Genomic DNA, 25162 nt, shown 5'->3' with positions numbered 1-25162 from the left:
GCTTGTACATAAGGACCCTGCTCCCCCCAAAATAAGGGGTCTACGACACACACACACCCTGACCCTGGGCAAAAATATGCTCCTGATGCTTTGTAACAGAGTGCTTCAATAGATGATGGGATCCAGCCACCTATATTTATATCTAAACAATGCAAATGGTCTTACAGATGCCATACCACACCCTTACAGTGTAAGCATTATGCACTTTGAAATAAAGTAAACAAGTCTCCATAGAGAAATATCAATTTTAATAAGCAATGTATGAACTTTTTTAAAAAAGCAGTGATCCCTTTACACATAACAATGTAAGGAACAAATTACCAAGGATACTCGGGTACAAGAACGAAAAATGTTGTTTGTTGATTCCATCAACTTCACTTAACCGTTGCTTTCCCACAAAGGACTGACAGTTGGCTCTACAGAAGAAAAAGATACACAAGGCAGTTGGTGGATCTCTCTGAGCATCCGTTGGAACCACCAAATTTCTTGATTTTATGCAAGGCATGGCAAAAATGGATGGAAAACCCATCAAAATAGTTTTTTATGTACATCGCCTAGAGTGGCCGTCGTCACGGCCAGATAGGCGACTTAAAAATAACATTTATTATTTATTATTATTATTCTGAGACTTGAGAAGGAGAGGCATTGCTGACAACCACAAGGTCCTGAAGACTTTCTGAAGAGGGAAGTTCTGACCAACCATGCCAATCTACTTGGGGGGAGAGCTTTACGTGCAAGGTTAAATTGTTCTGCACACTTACCACGAGAGTGTGAATATGCTGGACAGTGTCCTCGTTCAGTAATTCCACATTGATGTTCTGGAGGTCATCCCCAGCTGAGCAGAGAGTCTGAACAAAAGCAGAGAGTTGCTACTTGTAAGCTACGTGCAGAGAGCGCATGAGAGCGTGTGTGTGTGTACAACATCATTGCACATGTTACTGTCCCGTGCATTGTGTAGAGAAGTGGATGAAACCATTCCTCCACCCCCACTAATAGTAGGGATCACCCAATGAAAGGGCAAGTAGGTTTAGGGCAGACAAAAGAAAACAGTCATGCAGGTCATGATCATGGGCTTAGATGGCTTTAAAACAGGGACAGGAACCCTCAGACCCAGGGGGACTGAATGCAAGCCTCCAGGCCTCTCCACCAGGCCCTCAGAACTCTTCCCCAGGCAACACCTTTCACTAGCCCTGATTTGTGCCTCAGTGTTTTTGCCTAGCTGGACCGCATTCTTGGTCTCCAATAACGCCTCTTGGTTGCGTGGATGGAGGTTAGAGAGGCGTATACAAGTGTGTGCAGAAACTAGGCTATCGTTACAGCAGTAAAACCTGCATTCATGGCCCCAACTACTTTTGCCTCTGGCTCTGCTCACCACTGGCGTGTGGCGCTCATAAAGTTGCTCAGAAAGGAATGTGGCCCATGGGATAAAAAAGGGTCCCCACCCCTGCTTGAAAAGGAGATCAGACAAATTTACGCAGTGGAAGGTGGGCTATCAATGGCTATTAGTCATAATGAATGTATGGATGAGTACCAGATGCCAGGGAAATAACAGACTCCTGCCTTAATGCCCTGACTTGCAGACTTCTCAGAAGCTGTCTGACTGATTACCGTGGGAAGCTGAATGTCAGATTTTAAGACCTTTAAGTCTGATCGACAGGGACTCTTGTGTGGGGTAGTAGAAAAACATCAAGACAGGTACCAGCCTTAGATTGAAGGTTACAGGAGAGTGTGCATTTCCCTTGGTTAAAAGACTAGAGGTTAAGAAACAGTGCAGGCTTTACTGCAAATATAGGGGAATAGTGGGCACGTTCAAGGGTACGCTAGCAATTCGCAAGGGGCAACACTGAGGCCACTGCCCTGCATAACCCACAAGATGCACCAGGATCTTCTGATGCACAGCAGTCTCAAGGAAGATTAAGTTGAATTTAACACAGCAAAGAGCCTCCCCACCCTAGTTCAAAAGCCATCAAACTGCACCAGCGTGTCTGTTGTGCAGAGATTTTATTATATTCTTAAGCAGCTTCAAGGTCTACTATTAGGGGTGGAGTTTTAAAACCCATTTGCACCCCTCCCTACATCCACAGGGACCAGAATCGGGCAAAGCTTGTTTTACATGCAAACAAGCCTTTAATTTTTGCATTTGAATCTCATCCTGGATGTGTTTCTATTTACCAATCAACTATACCCAGCCCAGGTATAGCCCTCCTTAGATGGTACGATACCTGCCCATCAGCCAAAGGTATGTTGACAAACGGAACTGATCTTTCATGGGGCATGGATGTACTCCGCAGAGTCATAGCCTGCGATCTCTCAGAGGCAGATGCACTTTTGCAGAGCCCCTTCTGTGGAAATCTAGGAAGAAGAAAGGTGGGGGAGGGGAGAGGGAATAACGTTCAGGAAAAAGTAACCAAAATGATCAAGGGGGTGGAGCAACTCCCATATGAGGAAAGGTTGCAACGTTTGGGGCTTTTCACATTGTTTAGGTTAAAGAAAAGCCAAGCCATGATAAAAGATGTATAAGATGATGCAAGGTGTGGAGAAAGTAAAGAAACATTTTTATGCCTTTCTCATAACACCAGAACTCCTGGACATCCAATGAAGCTGAATGCTGGAGGATTCACACAGCTAAACTATAGAATTTGCTTCCACAAGATATAATGGTGGCCCCCAACTTGGATGGCTTTAAAAGAGGGATAGACAAATTAATGAAGGATAATGCTATCAATGGCTACTAGCCACACTGGCTAGGTTCCATCTCCTCTGTTAGAGGCAATATGCCTGTCAATGACAGTGACAGGGAATCACACATGTGGAGAGTGCTGTTGCGCTCAAGTCTTGCTTTCAGGCTTCCTTTAGGGATGTGCTTGGCCATTGGACCAGATGGGACTTTGGAAGGCTCGTGTTCTTACACCTTGGTTTCCTTAAAGCACCAAACAGGTACTCAGAGCCTGGATCTCGTCAACCATTATTCATCTTATTATTGTTTACCTCAAAGATCTGTAGAATGTATTTGACAGATTCTCAAAGCAGTTTATAGTATTTTTTTTAATTAAAATGCCTACAGTACAGATGAGCAACAGAAAAAAATAAAGAGATCCAAGGAGCCAGGCAAAACTGATTGGACTAAAAGCCTAGCAAACTATTTTCAAAAAGTCTTCACTGGGCAACAGAGTTGGCACCACTGGTGAGGATCTTCTTGGGAAGGATATTTAGCACTGGCCTTTGAAATAGCTGAAAATGTTGTCTCTTCTATGTGCACACAAGAGATGCTTACACACACTTCCAGACTGCAGGCACTTAATGACCCTGTAAAGTAGGCCAACATGCTGAGCACTTAACAACCCTCTAAGGTAGGCCAGCATGCTCAAGGACAGCAGCTAGTCTAAGGCCACCTAATAAGTTCAGAGCTGAGAAATGTTAGCCAAGGGGGTTCCTGGCTCAACCAGCTTAACACTCTTACAGTACAATCCTATGCACGTTTACTCAGAAGCAAGTCCTACTGAGCTGAGCAGGGTTTAGTCCCAGGTAAGCAAGTTCAGGATTGCAACTCTAGCTGGAATTAAGTGCCACTGAACTCAATGGGGCTTACTTAAGAACAGACATGCACAGGATTGCACGGGCAGTCACACAACACTTTCATGGCCACTAGTTTTGTATGGCTACATTTGGCATTTTTTTCTCTTACTAGAGGTATTCCTAGGCTTTTAGGGATTCTGTCCCAAGGATCAACCTCCCTCCCCCCTCTCTAGTTTCTCTTTCTCCTCCCTCCAAGAAGTTCAGGGCAACATCTGTAGTAGTTATATTTTTTAAATCTTAACAATGACCCTGCAAGGCCTATGCACGCCCTCACCGGCCCAGGATTCCAAAATCGCAAGGAGAGCCCTACATGCATACAGCTGGATGGCGCCAGGACACTCACTCATCAACACTGAACATGTGGTTGCTGGGGGCATGGCCAGAAGGAATAATCATGTGTCTGTTTTTCCCCCCAGTACTGTATATATTTATTATTTATTTAGTATATTTGTATGCCACTTTTCTTCACCAGGTGATCTCAAAGCGGCTTCCATACAGTATCAATAACATGACAAAATATTACAAAACAAGCTCACATATCAAATCAATCTAATCTACAAAAGCTACAGAAAACGAGAGGGAGAGAGAGAGAAATATACAGTAGAGCCTCATCATTGTATGACTGTCTATGTCTCCAAGAGGAGAAAGTTATACCACTGGGCCATCATTACAGAGAAGACCCTTCTCTGGAAAGAGTGATATAGCCACTGATATAGCCACCCATCTGGTGTTGGAGTTATATATAGCACCTTTACCAAAAATGATATGACAGGATGGGGCATGTAATAATTTACAAACCCACAATGCAATATTAAGAACATAAATAATTAAACAAACAACAAAATTGAGAGGAATCAAATCTATTCAATCAGCTGGATATAGCAATTTAAAATGCCTGAACAAATAAAAAGGAGTTAACCTGGCACTGAAATGCACATAGGGTCAGTGCCTGGAATACCTTCCTTGGAAAGGCATTCCAGAGTCAAGGGGCCACCACAAGGAAAGCCCTCTCTGAGGTCACTTTCAGAAATTGCACTGGCCATTAGTATTTTGTGGGAGGAATTAGAGTGCACACTGGAAATGTAGGTTTGCACAATTAGAATGGGTGGTATTCAGTGCTGGTTCTACTCAGAGTACACCCACTGAAGTTAATAGACATGGCTAGCTTAGATTTAATTTCAGTAGGTCTACTTTGAGTAGAACTTAGTTGACTACAACCCAGTGAACTGCAAGTCCACTTTAAAAAAAGATAAAGAGTCTGCAGTTAGGAAAGTGATGGGAAATTGTACTGACAAATGTGAAATGAATAAATGTTTAATGGGAAGACATAAGCACACACCCTGCAGCAAATCAGGATGAATAATCATTGCCATATGACCTCCCTTGCAAATAAATCAGAACAAATACTCAATAAAGACCAGACAGAGTTGTAGTCAACTATGTTCTACTCAGTGTAGACCCACTGAAATTGATGTAACTAATTTAGTTGTGTCCATTCATTTCAAAGGGCCCACTCTGAATAGAACTAACACTGGCTATTACCCATAGTCTAACCTCTCTATAATCTTTGTGCAAGCTAATCAGGATGAATGCTCAATAAACAGATTGTCTGGACATATTGTGCTTCTCCCATAAGTGGAACATGGAGAAACTCCACACACATTCATTGAAGATGTGGGGGGGGGTTCGTTTGAACACCCCTTCAGAGGCTTGCCCCAAGCACATCTAGAAAGCTTTATGGCTAAGCAAACAAAAACACTGTACAGAGTAGCACATCAAATGGCTCGCTCAACAACAGCTGCCTTTCTGTAGACTCAAGCAAGGGCATTATTGTTGCATTTAGCAGTAAAAGAGTCAAAATTCTGTCCTTACCAAAAAACAGCATGACTTACCTTTTAGAGCCCAATGAGATGCACTTGGAGACGGACACCGGGCGCTCCCGCATGGAAGCTGATCGCTCAATGGCTCTCCCATTTGGAGTGAAGCATGCAGACCTGATAGGACATAATGGCCACCTATAGGTTTTTGGGGTGCAGCAGATTATACAGCCATAATAGTGGCTGTATACTATAGCCAGCATGGATTTTTCACATTCCGCCATGTTAGATTGAAAATACCCCCCATGCCATTCTGCTGCTTCCCATAAATGCATTTCAAAGCAAAATTGTACAAAACTTATAGTCCTGAACTCAAAAATGCTTGATTAACAACCCTCTAAGTTTTCATGGCGATACACACAAGAGTCAGAAAGAATCTAGAATTTAAAGTGTAAAACAAGAGAAAATAATTCCAGACTCCTGTTGGACTTTTTTCGGTCAATGGTCTCATTATATGTTGAAATTAATTACAAATCAGCCATGTTCACAGAGTACCTGTAATTCTATTAATGACCTTGCTTCATAATCTGACCTTTATCTTCTTCAGTTTAAAAGTTAAAAATGCATGGCTGATTTTAGGAAAATTAACATTGAAGCCTATAATAAGTGTGGACATGCTCAGTAACAACTGTCAGTGTTCTAAAAGCCAGACTAACAGCTGTTTGGCTTGACTAATCAGGGGGCCATACCCACACCAGACATTTATTCCACTGGAAACAGTCATGGCTTCCCTTGGATCCTCCAGCCAGGTAAGCGATCAGAGTTAAGGGACACATTCCAGCCAAACACTCGACAAAACACTCAAGGAAGATGCAAAGCATGGGCACAGCGGGGTGTGGTCTGGGAAAAGCTCAGGTGGCCAGACAGAGAGGCCTGGAAGCCACATTCAGTCCCTGAGCCTGAGCTTCTGGACCTCTGAATTACGTGACTCACAGACAGGTATTTTACAAAGCTTTCTGACACAACCATGAGAACTACCAGCTTGCTTTTTTCTCCTTCTAAGACTACTCTCGTAAGCATCTTCATGAAGCCACTCCTTTTAAAACATGAGGCATTACCCATCAACTGCAATGTCTTAAAAAGGGGAAACACCACATTCCAAGCAGTTACCATTGATTCTGCGCTTATTATCTTCCCCATTGAAATAAGCACTGCAAGTGCTCAACTTTGACTGGATTGCACCATAGTTTAGTTTCAGCTAGATCAGTGGTTCCCAAACCTTTTCGCTCCACATGGACCATTTGAAAATTGCTGCTGGTCTTGGAGGACCATTTCATGATTTCTCCCCCCCCCCGCCTGTTGTAGCAATTGCAGTTACGCTGTTACACGTCATGTGACTTTTAATTGTATTTGTATTGCTTCTTTTATTCTACCGCCTTATAATTTAAATTCTGTGGAATGCAAATTGTAATACTATAAAATGCAATATAAGAAATAAAAGTAGTAAAAATACAACTAAAAATCAATGCTGCTATTTAATGTGGACGTGTGATGTACCAACTGAACAAAACGCATGGACTGCTGGTGGTCCACGGACCATAGTTTGGGAACCCCTGAGCTAGACGTTATGTAGAGCTTCTTGATCTTCAATAGAGCTGCTGCTTTGAAAGCAGATGTGTTTTGCTGTCTCAGGAGAAGAATCCACTCTGTTTCAAGGTGTTAAGATGAATGAAAGGTGGCAAAAGTATTGGGTTAGTCTTACCTGGACAGAGATCCTTGCTTGCCCTTTATGGCAGAAGCCAAGGAAGCCAGCGAATTAGTTTTAAATGCCTGTAGAAGCAGCAAAATAGGGTGTGATGTCTAGAAAGGAGCTTAATGGAAAACCAAATTTGTTTAGCATTCCTAAAAGCCACCTGATTGTCCACTGTCTGGAATAGAGACCCACTTTTGCAGATTTATAGTCAATGGGACACTGAATCACCTGGGGCTTGTTCAGACATTTCTTGCTGTGAGAGCCCAGCTTCTGCATGCCTCAAGTGCCCAGCTAGCATTTAGGGGGGGCTCTTGTGCAAGGGATCCTCAGTAGACTCCCACCACCACTATCAGGGTCAGGCCATGCACACAAAGTTCTCACACCACTTATGCTTTTTGTTGATGCTCACTTGGCACAGAGAATGTTGGGGGTGTGGGCCTTCACCAGTCTCGGGGGCTCTTGAACATTCAGCCCCACCAGGATCATTCTCTTAGCTGCTGCCAGGACACTCTTCAGGTAAGAAGAATGTTAAAAATGAAATGTCAGGGTTCTATGGATGAAGAATTATACAGGCCATGCTGCTGAAGATGGCCAGTTTGAATCAGCAATCTGTGAAGCTAGATATCATGTCTGATAAACAGGAGTTGGGATGGGAGTGCTCCCATGCAGGTTTTTCAGACAGCCAAGCCCTTTTCTAGGATATTTCATTCCACGCCAAATGTCAGGGTTACATTCAGCTATGTCCAACTCAGAGTAGACCCACTAAAATGAACAAACCTAAGTTAGCCATGTCCATTAACTTCAATAGGTCTACTCCGTATAAGACTAGCATTGAATATCATCTTCTGATTCTTGCCTCAACATACACAGGCCTCATTGAGCTGTTTCTGGGTTCTTTTTCTTAAAAGATTTTTTTGTCTGTCTGCAAACTTCAGGGTTCTCCCAGGCCTACCAACGCCTCCTTCTTGTGGGTGGATAATGTTGTTTCAACTACATAAGGATCCACATTCAAGAGAAGGAGTTGGCCATCAGCACATGCAGGATCCTGTTGCACGCTTACCTTTTGAGAAGTTTTCTTGGCTGGCGTCCTACCCCCTTCTTTCTCTTCCTTGTATTCCACAATAGTGGTGACCTTAACTAGAAGGGGCATTTTGGTCAAAGGTTATTGTGCATAGCTCACTAGACTTATTATTTCTGCATCTTTCACCACTTTCCCAAAGCCATGGCAGGGAGAAAGTCATACACCGTGCTCTGCATACTCAGTGAGCTTTCTTGCTCCTCTTCCTTCTAAAGCTCCTTGCATCCCACAAATAAACACTCACTCCCAAGCCAAGGGACCTTTCATGCCAGCTTTGTTGGGTTTGGGGGTCCTACTGGGCCCCAGAGTTCTTCCTGAAAAACCTGCCCTGATGGCACCGCTGCTATCAAGCACTGATTTGTTTTGCATGTAATGCTAAGCAAAACCATGACTTAGTACTAACATTTAGGTTCCTGGAGAGCAGATTGCAACCACCTTCTCATCCTCCAATCTTGCTGCTGCACTGCTGTGAGCCAAGCCATGGTTTACCTTAGCTTGTTGTCCAAATCTAGGCTCATGGTTTATCATGCTCCAGACCAGATATGGGGAACATTTGATGTTGCTGGACTACAACTCCCATCATCCTTGGCCACTGGCCATGCTTGCTAGGGCTGATGGAAGTTGTAGTTTAGCAACATCTAGAGGGCCAAAGGCTCATCACATTGGCTCCTGACTATGAGCTGCAAACCAAGAATTACCCTTGGCTACAACTCATGGTTTGCCAGTCGCGAGATCTAGATGATTTGCTCAGCCAAACCATGGCTTAGCTCAGCAGGACTAGATTGCTAAGCAGTTGCAATCTCCTCTCCTGCATGCTTGTGTGTTCCTGCTAAACCATGGTTTGGCTTAGCATCTTGTGTGAACTGAGACATTATCACAAGTCGAGGGGGCAAGTTTGCCTCCAAGTGGATTCCATGTTTGGAAGGTCAGCTTACCTCGCTTGCTGTTAGTCCTCACTAGCCTGGGAGTTGGCATATCTCCTACACAGCATTCATTCTGGGGCATAAGAGAGAAAGAGAAGGTAATGCTAGCATCATACCAGTACCTCCGTTGAGGATTTGGTTATTGGAGTCAAAAAGCTATATATGTGAAGGAGTGGGTGGTGTTCAATGAAGTCTTAAGGAGAGGAGACCAGCTGAAACTAAGGAACTGAAAGTTAGTCATGTCCACTCCAACTAAGACTAGGGCTGAATACCATCCAGTGTCAGAGGGCAGGTTATGGGAGAAAAAATCACCCATGAGAGAGTAGCTTAGGAGCAGAGTCATCCCTACAGCTAGTCGGGGCCTGGGGCAAATTGCGCATGCCACCCACCTTGCTATGTGGTCCTCCAGAGCTGTGCCACCAAATGTTTAAAAATTGTTTTCTCACAGTGCTCATGCAGCAACAGTGCCCCCCCTCTTGCTCTGAGGAAGCGGGCCCTTCCTAAAGCAAGGCATTCTGGACTAGGGGGCACAGGATGGCATAGGTATTCTTCTGGGCCACATCACCCAGAATGCCTCACTTTCAAAAGGGACCACCCTTTTTGTTGGGAATAAAGCTCCAACACATGTTACAAGTGACCTGAACCAATGGAGGGGGACAGAAAGGCAATCTCATCTGATTCCCCCTCTAAAACATTTGTTGTTTTTGCAGGCTTTGCTCTCAGCTAGTTAGTAATGGCTCCCCGAGTGCAGGCCGATTGGCTCTTCAGCATGTATGACTTTACCTCTTTGCAGTAACAAACTTAATATTTATTTTTTCACAACCAGTATTAACCGACCAGTTATTTCTGCACTCCACTGCAATATATATAACAAAAACTCTTAACACTTTTATCAAGGACAAGGAGGAGTAGGAGTGGGGGCTGTGCAGTTCTTTATGCTGACACTGCAGGGAGTCTCCCAAAGCACGGGGTTTGGGGCAATTGCCCCAATTTGCCATAACCTTGAAGCAACACTGCTCAGGAGGTGGTTTCATTTCATTTCATTTAAAAAAAAAAACATTTCCATGGGATCGATATCCCTTACTAGACAATACTTACTGCCTCAGCAGTGGCTACGACTGTAGCAGCGGCAGCTTCTGCTTCCTTAAGATCTGTAGGACAGAGACAGGCCAATTATACCAAAGCAGCTGGTTGCCGATTAATAAAAATGACTGCTTCTTACGGATCACTTTTAGGAAAATAAAGTTTGGCAAGGGAAAGAGAAGGGGGGGCCCATGCACAGCCAAGCTACGGAATTTGCAGCAGTGAGATGTAGCGATGGCCACCAACTGAGGTGGGTTTAAAAGGGGGTCAGACAAACTCATCAAGGCAAAGGCTTTTGACGACGACTCGTCATGGTGGCTGTATATAGCTTCCAATATCAGAGACCACGTGCCTCTGAATAGCGGTTGCTGGGAATCGCAAGTGGGAAACCGTGCTAGTGCGTGTTTGTCATGCTTGTGGGCTTCCCAGGAGGCGTTTGGTTGGCCACTGTGAGTAGAAGATGCTGGACTAGATAAGCCTTTGGCCTGAGCCAGCAGGGATCTTCTTGTGTTCTGGGCCCAGGAGCCAAATGCAGCCCTCCAGGTGTTTCTAACTGCCCCTTGGGACTCTCCCCAGGCTACATGTTTCACCAGCTCTGCATTGCAGCCTCCCTGGGTGCTTTAGTCTGGCTAGAATGTGTCCCTTAACTCTCATCATGCTTCTCGCTTCCCTGGATAGAAGACAGAGGAGTATGCAAGTGTTTGTAGACACTAGCCTACTGTAAAAAGGTAAAAATCACATTAATTGCTCTGCCCAACTTTGCCTCTGGTCCCACCCACCCCTGGAATGTGGCCCCCGGAAAGTTGCCGAGTAGCCCTTTGGCTACAAATAGTTCACCATCCCTGCTGTAGCTAAAGAGGCCAATTGAAAAGGAAAACTTCTTAGCAGTGGTGCTGGCTCTTAGACAACATATTAGGCAGGCGCCATCTCTGCTATCTTTTCAGTGCCTTTTGAAGACTTTCCTCTTTCAACAAGCCTTTTAGGTGGAGACCTATCCCAGTCTACGTCTGTGTTAGAATTGCGACTGACATGTGCCGGGTAGTGTCAGACTAGAGGGCCGTCTAGTCCAGTAACGTCCAATTTCCAATAGATGCATCCAGAAAGCAGGCACAAAGACATCCTCCTCCTTTCAACAACTGATATTCACAAATATACTCCCTCTGAACCTGGCGGTTCTGCTTGGCCACCACAGTGCAGAACCATTGCTAGAACTGCTTGTTCGTGACATCGATGGAGCCCAATCCAAAGGCCAAGAGGGTGGGGCAAGATCTTACAGTGGGATCCAATCTGCGTTTCGTGGGGAGTAAGCCCCATTGAGACCAGTGGGGATTTCTGTCTAAGTAACATCAACTCAGGATCTGGACCTCGCAGATCCACGTGCATACTCTCATGTCTACTCAGAATTGTGCCCCAACGGAGGCAAAGGGCTTGACTCCCAGCAGGTAAGTGGAGCCAGGCCGGCAGCCTCACCGAGCAAATCTTTCCTCCGCATTTTCCTCATGACAACCGGCATGGTCAGCGACTCCACGCGGAAGGCCTGCTCGGCCGTCTGCAGCAGCGAAGCCAGCTCTTTCTTCAAGTCGTGCAGGTTTTCCTTGGCTTGAAAAGGGAGACAGAAGGGGGGGTGTACATCACATCAGACCGTTAGTCCATCCGGCTCTGTATTGCTTACACGGACTGGCAGCGGCTCTCCAGGCTTTCAGACCCTGGCGTCTCCCAACCCTACCCGGAGATGCCGGGGATTGAAGGCAGGACCTTCTGCCGCTGAGCTCCGGGCCTTCATCAGAGACAGACACAGGTGGCCACAAGAACCTGAAATTCAGTACCCACCACGCAGACCGCCTCAAACTCCCCCCTCAGCCCCAAGATTTGCTCACATTCAATGCTAGCTCTCCTCAGAGTAGACCCACTGAAGTTCATGGACACGACTGCCTTAGGTTCATTCCTTTCCAGGGGTCTACTCTGTATAGGACTGAAGAGGAAGACAGCCCAAAGGGCTCTCGCAGCGACCCTTTTTGCGCGCTCCGCCGCCTCACCCTGATGGTCGAAATCCCGGAGAAACAGACTGATGCGCTGGTCCCGCTGCTCTTTGCTCAAAAGGCTCCGATCCGGCTCTACTCCGGAGTCCGCGCTGCGCTTCTTCGCCTCTTCCAGTTGCTTCCTCAGGGCCATGCCGCGCTCGCCGCTCACTAACCGGTTGCAACGCGGGCCCCAGCAGCAACAACAACAGCCCAGAGAAAGTGGAGCGGAGGAAATGGGGCGGGCGGGAGAGATGGGATTTATTGCAGAGCCCCACCTTGGCTGTGGACACACCCACCCCTTGAGGACCCGGGAGAAAGGGGGGCGGGAGCGCAGGAGCGAGCCACGCCCTTTCCGTGGCGAGGTAAAATCAGCCTTGGGGATGGAGGGATCCGGGGTATGAGTCAGTTCCTTTATGGCTGTCTTAACTCCCCCTGTTTATTTGGAGAAGGGAACAGCCCTTGGCTTAAAAAATAATTTTAAAAAAGGAGACGGGGATGCTGGATCAGTTTCCTTCCAATACTTTCTACTTTTTTTTTTAATCAGGCTTCTGTGCCTTAAGAGGTGAAAATAAATCAGGCATAAAGATTGCAGCATGGATATGCAGCGAAGAAGGCTTCACCTGCCGAATTTCCACCTGTCACATAGTTGGTAAAAGGCATTGAGCAGAAACGGGCAGAGAAAAACGTCAGCCATATCTTCTGGAAATGCCCTTTGATACTTATTATTGGTGAACATTTTAGTCTTGGTTTTCTATGTTTGGGTTGTGTTCAGCTAGCTCCTACTCAGATTGGCCCCGTTGAAATTAGCGAACTTAACTTAGTTGTGTCCATTAACTGCAGTGGGTCTACTCTGAGTAGAATGAGCCTTGAATACCACCTGGTGTATCTGTTTCAAGTTGCCTTGAAACACTTTTTTTGGGGGGGGAGGGAAACGATGAATGAATGAATAAATAAATAAATAAATAAATAAATGACCATAACTTTCAAAGGAATGCAAAGTAGCTAAAATGATGGGTTTCCTTTTGAGTGATCTGGGTATCATTAGGAATTTGCTGCTAAAAGATATCGCGATGATTACACGTGTAAATGGGATTGCTTGTTTTATAAAGGAGGGGGCCTCTGCCCCTCCAAATGTTGCTGGACTCCCAGGATGGCTGATGGAAGATGGAGACCAAGAGCATCCAGAGGATTGCAGGTTCCCCATCCAGATACCCTATTGCCACCGATATGAAATGATTTGAAATTAAAACAAAAATTGCATGAAAGTGATTGTGGCTTGGTAAATACTGTAGGGGCTAGTCAGCAGATTTATTTATTTATTTATTTGATTTATATCTCGCCCTTCCTCCTGGCAGGAGCCCAGGGCGGCAAACAAAAGCACTAAATACTTTAAGACATCATAAAAACAAACTTTAAAACACATTAGAACAAAAACATCTTTAAAAACATTTCTTTAAAAAGCTTTCAAAACATTTTCTAAGATTAAAAACATTTTTTAAAAGGTTTAAGAATATCTTAGAAAGCAATTCCAGCACAGACGCAGACTGAGATAAAGTCTCTGCTTAAAAGGCTTGTTGAAAGAGGAAGGTCTTCAACAGGCGCTGAAAAGACCTAACAGAGATGGCCTGAGATTATCACAGTTTGGACACATAATGAGAAGACCTGATTCACTAGAAAAGACAATAACGCTGGGACAAACAGCAGGGAGTAGAAAAAGAGGAAGGCCAAACGAGAGATGGATTGATTCCATAAAGGAAGCCACAGACCTGAACTAACAAGATCTGAACAGGGTGGTTCATGACAGATGCTATTGGAGGTCACTGATTCACAGGGTCGCCATAAGTCGAAATTGACTTGAAGGCACCTAACAACAACAACATGTGCCTCCACACTAGATTACAGCTGTCTTAGAAAGAGCCCTGCTGGATCAGGCCAATGGCCCTTCTAGTCCATCATTCTGTCCTCACACTAGCTGGCCAGATGCCTATGGGAGGCCCAAAAGCAGGACCTGAGTTGCAACAGCACTCCTGCCACTTGTGATTCCCAGCAACTTATATTCATACTGTCTCTGAGAGTGGGTGTAGAGCATTATGTCTAGTGGCCATTGATAGCCTTATCCTCCATGAACCTACATCTGTTCACTCTCGTTTTAAGAACTTGAGTTCCTTGTGCTATTTCCCCCCCCCATGGGTGGAATTCTCATTGGCTCTTTCTAGCACGAAAGGGAATCCTTAACTCCCCCCCTCTGAATTTATGCATAAACACACTAGGCCGGAATCAAAGTACTAATCCTCTTTAAAGATTTCATACACCTAGTCCTTCTCTTTTAGCAAAGAGTTTCAAGGACTAAGGCTTCTTTAAGTTGCACCCTTTAAGAGCCAGCTCTAGGTTGGGAGGGGGGACCCCTAACCAGAGCACCTTCTGGTGTGACCCCTCTTCCATTGGCAGGCTCTGGCAGGCAGCAATGCTCCAAACAGCAGCAAGCTTCTGGGTCTAGGAGTCGGTGCAGCAACTAAAATGTACACTATTCCAGCCATAGCGGCACCATAGATTTATATACTGTAATGGCATTATAACATTTTCATTCTTTCCCTAACATGGAATTCAACTCTTTCGCTGCTGCAGCAAACTAGCCAAACTTCTTCCCTGAGCCATCCACCACAATGCCCAGCTCTTTTTCCTGGTCCGTCACTGCCAGTTCAGACCCTATTAGCATTTTTGTGACGCTATGATTGTTATTATTATTATGCCTCAGTGTGCATCACTTTACACTTGCTTACATTAAATCAGTTACCATTTTAATGCCCGCTCGCACAGAGTCTTGCAGCCCCTTTGTGATTTATACCACCCTGAACAATTTCAAAGACTGATTTTTTAAAACTATATTCATTTGCTCTGTTTGTTGTTATATAAAACGGAAGAGACATGGATTGCAGCTGGAGAGGTAAAGTGCTAAAACCTTACCTCCTTACATGGTGTGGTCCTGGTGAAAGCCGCCACCACCACCCTGCACTTTTTTTTGCATCGCTAAGAGGAAATAAATATCTTTATTTGCATAGGTCTGTTGTCACACTGTAGTTTACATGGTTACCACAATAATAGTGCTGCGAGTTATAGCATGACAGGCCAACCCCACTACTGGCTGCCTTCCGCCTCCCCAGCTGGCTTGGTGAATGGAGAAGGTCTAAGTCCCTCTTCCTTTCAATCCCACCCTCCTGCTGCTGCTGCAGGACATGTCTGTCTCCTATTTGTCTCTCCTTCCCCCCCCACACACACACCACTGGTATGGAAGAGAGAACCAAGGAAGATTTTTCTGCCTTTCATCCCATTGTCACTGCCTGAGGGGTGGGGTGGGTCACAAAGAGGGTGGGGGATGAGGAAAGCGAGCAGGGGTGCAGCCTCTAGCAATTTAAATAGAAACAAAATATATCTTACCTTAAGGGGGAAAATGAGGACACAAGAAATCAATTTGAAGGAAGATTATGACCAAGTGACCTGTGTGTATGCTCAGTCTGCTGTCCAAGTGCCCCTGCTCTACCTTCTTATGGTTCTTTAAATCTCGACTTGGATGAGACAGACCTTCAAATAGAGGACTGTCCTCTGTGAAGACAGACATACTACCTCACTGCTAGAGATGCTAGAGACAGCAGCAGCTCTATCGTGGCCAAATACTGAGTTTTAAGTCAAGAATCTAAAGCTCAGATATATGCGTGATTCTAGTTTCTTTCCGTGTGAGATGGCCATCCTCTGATACTTGATTCCACCAGGCCCTGTGCAGTGCGGCATTCTGAAGTTACAGTTACACTATTCAGCCACTATGCAGGAGTGACCATAGCTGCATCTCTGAACACCCTCTTTCCACTGCTACATAGTAGTCCAGGATCACTGGGATATTAGTGAAGGGGTAGGATTGGACCAAAGACCCATCCATTACCACAGCTGCACACTGTACCTATAGCTCTTGGGTGGGCAAGGAGGAAGTGTGTACTTTCCCTTGGACCTGAATACAACACATGTATTTACGACTGGGGCATTTGAAGCACCATTCCATAAAGAGGCAGAGGAAAGGCTATAGCTCAGGGGTAAAGCATGTGGTTTGCATGCAGAAAGTCTAAGGCTCAAGCTCCAGCATCTCCAGGCAGAGCTGAGAGCATCCCCTCTCTGACACCCTGGACAACTACTGCTGGTCAAGAGGGTAACAGATGGACCAACTGTCTGACTTGATATCAGTAGCGTAATGGCAAATTCAGAAGTGCAGGGTCTATTCATGACAGTCACAGTAGGAGGGGCGAGAGAAAGATGGCCATGTCTATCGCAAGTAATTTTATCTCTCTCCTTTCAGGTAGTTGTTTGGCAGGCTAGCACAAACAAAGCTTGAATATTTAGACCCAATATTGCTTTAGCAACTGCCTATTCCTTATTATTGGGGCTTACAAAGTTTAAAGTCTAATAGCCTTAAAGGTTTTAAACGTTTTAATCATACGGGGTCAGTTTCTCGGCTGAGTTTTACTTCTCCACCCTTTAACGCTCCAGGATCCTTATTTTTGCCAAGTACAAAGCTGTTTTGAATAATTAGAACAATCAAGAGTTGTTTTAAAAGTCTGGGAGACAAGAAGCAAAATAAAGGAATGCCAGCAGGGGGAAGTGAAGAGTACAAAGGCAAAAGAGAAAAGCCATTAATCACTACTGCAGATAGGAGTCGACCTTCTCCTGATAATTCCCTCTAGCAAGATAAGTCGCCTCATTAACTCTACTCGTTCTTTTTCCCCAACGTTTATTCTTGGAAAAATTACAGGTCTACTGGGGCTTGGAAAAAAGAATGGTTTTTACCAGGAAAAGATGTAAAGAGCTTGGCCTAATGCCTGAATTAGACTTGGCCCCTTTAAATTCTCGGCAAGCTAAAATCACCCAATATTTTTCTCCCAAGAGCGAAGTGTCAGCCATAGTGGAGACCACCTGGACTCTTCCTTCATCTCCAACAGGACATGCCCTTGATTGGTCCTTAAACTATAAAAATATCAACCATAGTCTTACAGACAGTTCGAGCGCCCCTGTACCTTTAAATGTGGCGAATGAAATAGCAGCTGCTGAACGCTGGGCGTGTCCCCAGGATGGAGATAAGAGCATGGGGCATTTGGAAGATGCATTTGAAAGTACCCACCTGCCAATACCAGATATTGCAGCAGAACCACCCCCCTGTATAAATATTACCTCCCTAGCTGGTTTTTTCTGATCCTGGGAGAACTGGACTCAGTTAAAACGTTTATTTCCGAATGTAATAACCTCTTGACCACTCTGGTTAATGGGATGGGGAATGTTATCCAAGGAAAGAGTGACAAAGCAGCTGACGCAGGTAGTGACAAGAAGCCACAAAAAGTTAGGAAAGTGGTCAAGATTAATACAAAGAGTGGGAGAGGGAAGTTTGCCTCTAAAAAGTCAAAGAATATAAAAAACCCAAGATTTCCTCAATACAAGAAAATGGACTTCAAACCGTTACTCAAATTACTCGAGCCTTTAAATAAGTCCTTGGTGGCAGGCTCAACCCAACCACCCAGGACTGGTTCGAAGGACAAGAAGGGAAACTTGTCATCTAAGAGTTGGAATGAAGTAAGTTTTCCATCAGCTATCCAGGAGAATGATGATGCCGTCTTGTCCCAGGTCCATCAACCATAAATAATCTTCTTCAATACATTCCTCTTCAAGGAGAATTAGCCCCGAAGGGCGAACTGGAGCTGAAACGCTCAGCAGGCACGCAGTGGAATTGGACGCTGAGCCCAGATACGGTTGTACTAATAAATTACCCGAAGTATTATGGATTCCAGAACCAGTTCGGTAGGAAAAGACATTTAAAGCAATTTTTAGACTCCCTGCTCCCTGGCCGATTCTACGTTGACTCCATCAAACGTATCGAGTTCCTTCCTGCCATCCAAGGAACCCCACAGGTCATTGTTTCCTTCTCAAGCCCCTCATTAGCGAGATTGATTTATGAGAATAGAGTTGCTTTTGAGAAGGCAGGGGTCACAGTGTCGAGATACTTTGTAAATGAGGCTGCTCCGCAACCTTTAGTCTCCACCAAATTAACACCAACAAACAAAAGTCTGCATCCTTCCCAGCCCTCTTATGTCAACATGGCAAGCCACGTGCACTCTATAGGGACGTCGTTGTCGGAGCCACGACCGGATCATGTGACAGTTTGCTCACAAGTCCCCTCTGATGAACACTTTTTACTGGAAGAAATGCAGCTGATCAAGTCTTTTGGGGATCTCCCAAAAACAGAGCAAGCGGCTATTATTGCAAGAATGGTTAGTCTTACAACATTATTGGAAAATCTGCAAGTGGACAAAGCCTTATCCATTCATGCGAAAGGATCAACATCCCCCAAGTTATCATGCCAGCACCCTTCTAACTCGCCAACTTTGCCCTTCGTGCATTCTAGTATATGGAATAACCCTACGAGGCTTACTCCTTCGACTATTACCGCTAACCAAGAGGTAGCAGGAGCTTATTTGCCAGCATGTAATCATGTTCTGAACATCATGGGTAACAAAGGCACGGATAGCCATCGTCATATGGGGGCAATGAATCCAACGGGCCCCTCATGGTTGCAAAGGCGTTATTTGGATCCTGATGAACTAGGATCTCCAGTAAAATTGACCTTTACATCGCGTCTCATGAGAACTCAACCAGGGCTGCCTCTCTCAAATGTCTGTACGCTAATACCAGACTCTCTTGAAATTATGGAATCGAGTAATCTAGAGAATTGACAGAATCAACCAAGCGCATTTCATCCCCCCACACCAACTTCCTCCTGGCGGCAACCTTCATCTCAAGCAGAAGATTCCAACAACCCCTCACCCAGGATTCGCTCCAATATTACATCTTCGGATATAACTTGTCTCTCATTGCGGGATGGAATAACAAGGCAAGGGATCCAGAGTTTGCAAACTTTATACAATCTTTTGATATTCTTTGCCTTCAGGAGACCTGGCTTCGAGACTCCCATTCACTCGCCCCCCAAGGCTTTAAAAGCCTGGGACAAGCCGGCAACGAGGAATGCAGCTAGGGGTAGTGGCAGTGGAGGCATAGCAACTTTAATAGCCACCACGTTGGATGCGGTGGTAATTGTTCCTCCTGATCCACCTCCAGATTTTTGTTTGGCATTAATAATCTTTTACTGATTGTCCCTCTATTATATGTTTAAATGTTTATCTCCCTCCTTTGCACCCTCAAATCACATTATCTAGTTGGGCGTCATTAGAAAAATACCTGGAAAAACTCTCATATGATTATCCGTCGCATTTGCTATTAATCTGCGGCGATTTAAATGCAAGATTGGGCCAGAGCTATCCGCTCTTGGATAACCTAGCCAAGGTTTCTCTTGATGACCAGCCAGTCTTACCACGGTCATCAAGAGATAAGTCTGTAAATCAAAATGGGAGAGCCTTATTTCGACTATTGGTCAGACTGCAGTTAATCTGTTTTAATGGGACTTACCTGGACTCTTCCCATTGTTGTTATACTTTCATCTCAGGAAGAGGTGCAAGTGTGGTAGATTATATTCTAGGCTCCCCCTCTTTAGTGTCCTTGGTCAAAGAATTTGCCGTTATAAGCAGACCAGACAGTGACCATCTTCCCATTTGCCTCCATCTAAGAGGACCTATTACTCATATTTCATCATGTACCTTTAGCCCAACTTTGGATATTTTGTGTGGAACCAGACGCCTAAAGTGGTCAATAGATATTGCTATATTAGTAAAGCAATCTCTAGAAACAACAGCATTGCTAGATCTTCGCCACCAGGCCATCTCTAATTCAGAGGGCATTCTCGAAACATATGAGGGGATCGCCACTGCTCTTAAGCAATTGGTGACCTCCGCTATTCCCGTCAGACCGGTAGGTGGCCTAAAATCATGGTTTGACTGGGAATGCCGAGCAAAGAAGAGAGAGCTGTCTACCCAAATTAAAATCACGCGCCGAAATCTTTCAGATGAAGCTATTCTTCAATTACTTTCATTGAAGAGGGCATACAAGAGACTCCTCAGAGAGAAAAAACAGACTTATTTTGCAAACAACTGGAGAGACTTAGGCCAGGCCCTACTTCAAGGTAATGACCTTGAATTTTGGAAACTCGTGCATGGGGGGCTCGCCCAAAGTTATTTTGTCCCTATTCCCCCGATTCTCCCTGAAACCTGGGTGACACACTTTAGTGCTATTTTTGGTTCCATGTCGTTAGCACCTCCTCATCCTTCTGACAAGCTGTTAGCTCTCCCATCGTCGCCCTCAGTAACCAGTGCAGAGATAGGTGACTTGATTTTGACGCTCCATACAAACAAAGCCCTGGGGGAGGATATGTTGCCCCCTGAGATTTTTTTGGCAGAAATTTCCTGGTGGGGTCCACTACTTGCCACCCTTTTTACGCACATTAACAACACGGGAGCTTTCCCTCACGGTTGGTGTGCTAGTATAATAGTACCTATTTTTAAGAAAGGAGACCCTTCAGACCCCCGTAATTATAGGCCCATTAGCCTTCTTGACATCACTGCCAAACTATATGGGCGCTTCCTTTTGAATAAACTTATGGAATGGGATATTAAGTACTCGATCATACACCAGGAACAGGCGGGTTTTAGAAAGGGCAGAAGCACAATGGACCAAGCCTATATTTTACATCATTTAATAACTAAATCCTTAAAAGGTCCGAGCACATTGCTCTATGTGGCGTTTATAGATTTTGCTGCGGCTTTCGACTCTGTGGATAGAGAGCTCTTGTGGCATAAGCTGGGACAATCCAACGCCGATAAGAGACTTATGTGGTTAATTAAATTGCTCCACCAATCCAATCTCCTAAGAGTGCGCTTAGGTAGGAATGGCGCCCTCTCTCGTGAAATTCCAGCATCAAAAGGGGTTAAGCAAGGATGCTTATTGGCTCCTTTCCTCTTTAATTATTTTATAAATGACATTATTCCCACATTGTCCTCTCCTAATTTCTTCCCCCCCCTCTGTGGGTACAAAAAAAATTTCATCTTTACTTTATGCAGACGATCTGGCCCTTTTCTCCTTAAACAAAATTGGCCTAAAAAGAATGTTAATCTGTTTAGAGGATTATTGCCAGGTTCAGCATTTGCAGGTAAATCGTTCAAAATCCAAAATTATGGTCTGTGGGAAATATAGTAAGGCCAAAATAAACTGGACTCTGAATGGAATACCCTTAGAACAAGTCCAGTACTTTAAATATCTTGGCATAACTTTTAACACCAAACTCCCATGGAAACCTCATGCTGAAGATATTAAATTATCAGGTGCCAGACTACTAGGTCAATTGAAAAGGTTTTTTTATACCCGCGGGGGTCAGTTAATTGCTCCTATACTGAAAATCTTTACTGTTAAAGCCTTACCTAAATTGCTTTATGGGGCAGAACTTTGGGGCCACTCACTCAAATCTATTCCTGAGCCCCTTCAAAATTCCTTCTTGAGAGATTTTGGGACTCCCTCGTGGGTCCCCTTCTGCTCATGTGAGGGCTGAATTCGGCCTTTCTTTATTGACAGCCAAAATTGATCTGGCGGCTCTAAGGTTTTGGAGGGAAATCTCAATGTTGAACGAATCCTCTATTGTTAAACTTTGTTGGCAAGAACAACTACAAATAGGGGGTTGGGCCCAAACCACCAGAGCTCTAATTGACTTTTACAATTTCTCGTCTAGTAATCTTTTAACTTTCTCTCTATTGGAGCTGCGCAATTGGATTCTCAATTTTGATGCGGTCCAAGACAGGACTTACATTGTGGCATCCTCCTTTTCAAGCTGGTTCCCCCTTTTTAAAACAAATCATGCCATCTCTTCTTATTTTACTATCCTAAGTAGTCCCCCGATACGTAGAGCTTTTACGGAAATTAGGTTCCAGACGATGACTACAGCCTTTTTGGAGGGCAGATACAAGGGAATTCCGAGATTGGAACGTTACTGTGTCTGTGAAAACAAGGTGATAGAGGACCTGGTTCATTATATGTTAAAGTGTCCACTGTATAACAAGCCCAGACACAAATTCTTGGATCCCTTGATTAGCCCTAGGGCGGGGCTTCCCCCCCAATATCTTAATTGCTGATCGATTGGTAGACAACCATAATACGGTCACAATCGCGGTGGCCAATTTTGCCCTTGCTCCCAAAAACATTAGAGCAAAATTCATCAAAGCCCAACAGCATTAAATTTTGGCTAGTCTGAAACGCTCGTCTGGATATAATTGTATTTTATTTTATTGCATTGTATTTTATTGTCATAGTTGTTATGCAATGGCCTATGACTAAAAGCAAATAAAGCAAATTTGATTTGACAGTCACAGTCATGCCCTCTCCCCTTCCCCTCCTATTTTTGCTGCTGGGTTGAGAATGAGATCCTTGATAATGCCTTTGCTCACCACAAGATATTCCTCTGAGCCCATGAGCATAAAAGAGTGTTGGCTACCAAGAAGAATCTTCTCAATGGCTGACTCACCTCTGTTCACGCTCATAGTCTCCAAACAGCAGGAAAGGACAAGGAAGCACATTAGAAGACTCTTCTCAGCTGCTAATACTTTCCCATTTGATGCCATTTGGCTCATAGGATGCTGGAGACTTAAGAGACCCTATGGGAACCCTGCTCCTAAAAAAGCAAGGGGTCTAAGACCCCCTGAGACCCCAGACACCCTTGCATAGGTACCCTGCTGGGACCTGGCTCTGAAAGAAGGGGTCTAAGCCCCTCTTAAGACCCCGGATGACTACACCCCTGCTTGGTATAAGTCAGCTTCCTATGTTTCTTAGTGACAGCTGTGAAAAGCAGGACCTCTAGAAAACTTTAATTGCAATGTATGTCCATGTTCTCTAGAAGATATATACCACCACAAGTGTTTTCCAACCACTTTTATTTATTCCTGAAGTTGTAGGCAAGTTTAAAAAGTCATCCCAAGAACAGGAGGAGCACCTGTAGAAAATGCAGACCTGCACGCATGCATTACAATGTTAGAACTGCCTTACTCATCAAGGACTTGCATAAAAAAAAACGAACAAGAACTCAAGTGTAATAACATTCTCTATTTCTTCTTAAACTGTAGTCCCTAAACTGTTGTTTGGGAATTGCATCGACTGAGGTCCACTCTGGAATAGGTTTCTGAAGATGGCTGCCTTGGTTCAAGCACAACTAAATTAAACTTTTAGCTCATCATAGTACTTAACCAAAAGGTGGTAAGTACTGTTGTATGCTCGCGCCATTCTCAAAAGATGCAGGCAAAAACCAAACAAATCCTTTCATTCTCATTTGCCGTACCAGAAATCAAAAGGCACCGTAATAGTATTTAGAAAACTCAGTGGAAGGTAGGACAACTTCCTTGGTTTAGATTTAAAGAGTAAACTACAAGGATTGCTGCCCCCATTTTTAAAAGACAGAAGAGGGAGGAAAAAAGCAAACCTTTTGAAACACCCCTGCAAAAAGAGTTATTTTGAAACATGTAAACCTTGCCTTGTTTTCAGGAAAACTGGGTGTAAACACAAGGTAAATATAAAACCAACCGGCTTGTTAAAACTACAAATACTATCTTTCCCCCCCTCCCACCCAGTCCTAAATCCATGAGAAAAAAACTACTTACAAAAATATTTAAAAAATAGTAACCATCATGATTAGAGCACAGAATTCTCTTGCGCTATATATTCAATATGGCAGCCCTTCCCAAGCAGTAAGCCCAGAGCTAGATTTGAGAAAAAGTGCAATTACTTTGAGATTTATTGATTTTTACTGAAATGTTCAAGGAGTAAAACTTAGTATAGCTTATGTTTTCATTACTCAATGAATTAATCAATGCTTAGGAAACTGTGCTGGGTACAGCTGTACTGGCAAGCCAAGTGTTCTGTTCATTCAGCTTTCCTATACTCCCATCCTTATATGCTGCCAGCAAAATAGCAGGATTAGGGGGACAAAATGCAAAATGGGTATTTCTGCTGCTATCAGGGGCAGCATTCAATGGCAGATTTATGAGTCTATTAAGAATTAATGCCATTAATTACATACATTTGTTTGCCTCTTTGGAATTCCACTCAGCCATATAGTCAAGTATGCAAGGTGGTCAGTTATCTCCATCAAAGTAGGCCAGGTTACTTCGTTCTCTTGGCCCCATTCTGGAAACTTGGGTTAGCAACAACAGCAATACCAAAAAGCTAAGCCAGGTTGATGTACATGACTGACATAGATCCAGGGCAGGCTGGGCAAGGAAATGGCACTTCTACACCACATCATAAAATTAAGCCCAGTTGGAACAGCATGAGAGACTCCTAGGTCCTACTGTATGACATGCAATGAACACGGAGATGATCAGAGAACTCCTGCCTTGCTGAGGCTAGTAACAGATGAAAAAACAATGGGAAAACGTTTTTCACAGAACTTCCAGTTGTCTGCCGATTCAGGTTAAAACCACAGCCCTGGAAAATTCCAACTAGATTATTAGTCTTTCAGATCGGGCCCTTTCTTACTGCCATGTATCCATGTCCCTTTAGCCTTGGCTCTTATTGTTTGGGGGTGGTCAAAGTTGCCTCCCCCCCCCCAAGTACATTTTTAAACAAAACTGGCAAATCATTTGGCATATACAAAAACATTCCTCCAACATCAGCATCTTGCATTTACTGTCATGCTGAGATGGATTCCAATTTATAGCTAAAACGTCTCTCCTTTACTTAGCTAATTGACTCAATATCTACTTTCTAAAGGAGAACTAGCCAAATGAAAGGGCAGTATTGTGTTCTGAATATACATGAGTTCCACACCTTCCTCTTATTTGTAGCCCCCCCCCTTATATTTTTGCTTATATTTGCAAACAGGCATTTTTTCCCCCATGCCAAGATCCTGATTAGCATCAGTTCTTGTGCTGGGCTAGCCTAGTCTGGGTAAAAAG

The 25162-nt window shown here is 44.3% G+C and overlaps 1 protein-coding gene across 2 annotated transcripts; it reads right to left on the bottom strand.

The window, feature by feature from the left end:
- Window positions 1-231: 231 nt before the first annotated feature.
- Window positions 232-12547, bottom strand: LOC133369071 (borealin-2-like). 2 transcript variants are annotated; one of them, XM_061593955.1, is made up of 10 exons: window positions 12267-12547; window positions 11701-11829; window positions 10246-10298; window positions 9160-9220; window positions 8207-8283; window positions 7156-7223; window positions 5469-5570; window positions 2223-2352; window positions 762-848; window positions 232-416 (listed from the first exon to the last, which is right to left on the bottom strand). In XM_061593955.1, the coding sequence occupies exons 1-10, from the start codon at window positions 12400-12402 to the stop codon at window positions 375-377; spliced, it is 885 nt and encodes a 294-aa protein (XP_061449939.1). In that variant the 5' UTR covers window positions 12403-12547; the 3' UTR covers window positions 232-374. The 2 variants fall into 2 exon arrangements, with proteins under 2 accessions (XP_061449939.1, XP_061449940.1); XM_061593956.1 differs by lacking the exon at window positions 12267-12547 and adding an exon at window positions 12108-12260.
- Window positions 12548-25162: the final 12615 nt, after the last annotated feature.

This window comes from Rhineura floridana, chromosome 13, assembly GCF_030035675.1.
Source record: "Rhineura floridana isolate rRhiFlo1 chromosome 13, rRhiFlo1.hap2, whole genome shotgun sequence".
Classification (NCBI taxonomy): domain Eukaryota; kingdom Metazoa; phylum Chordata; class Lepidosauria; order Squamata; family Rhineuridae; genus Rhineura; species Rhineura floridana.
This window is presented reverse-complemented; position numbering and strand designations above follow the sequence as displayed.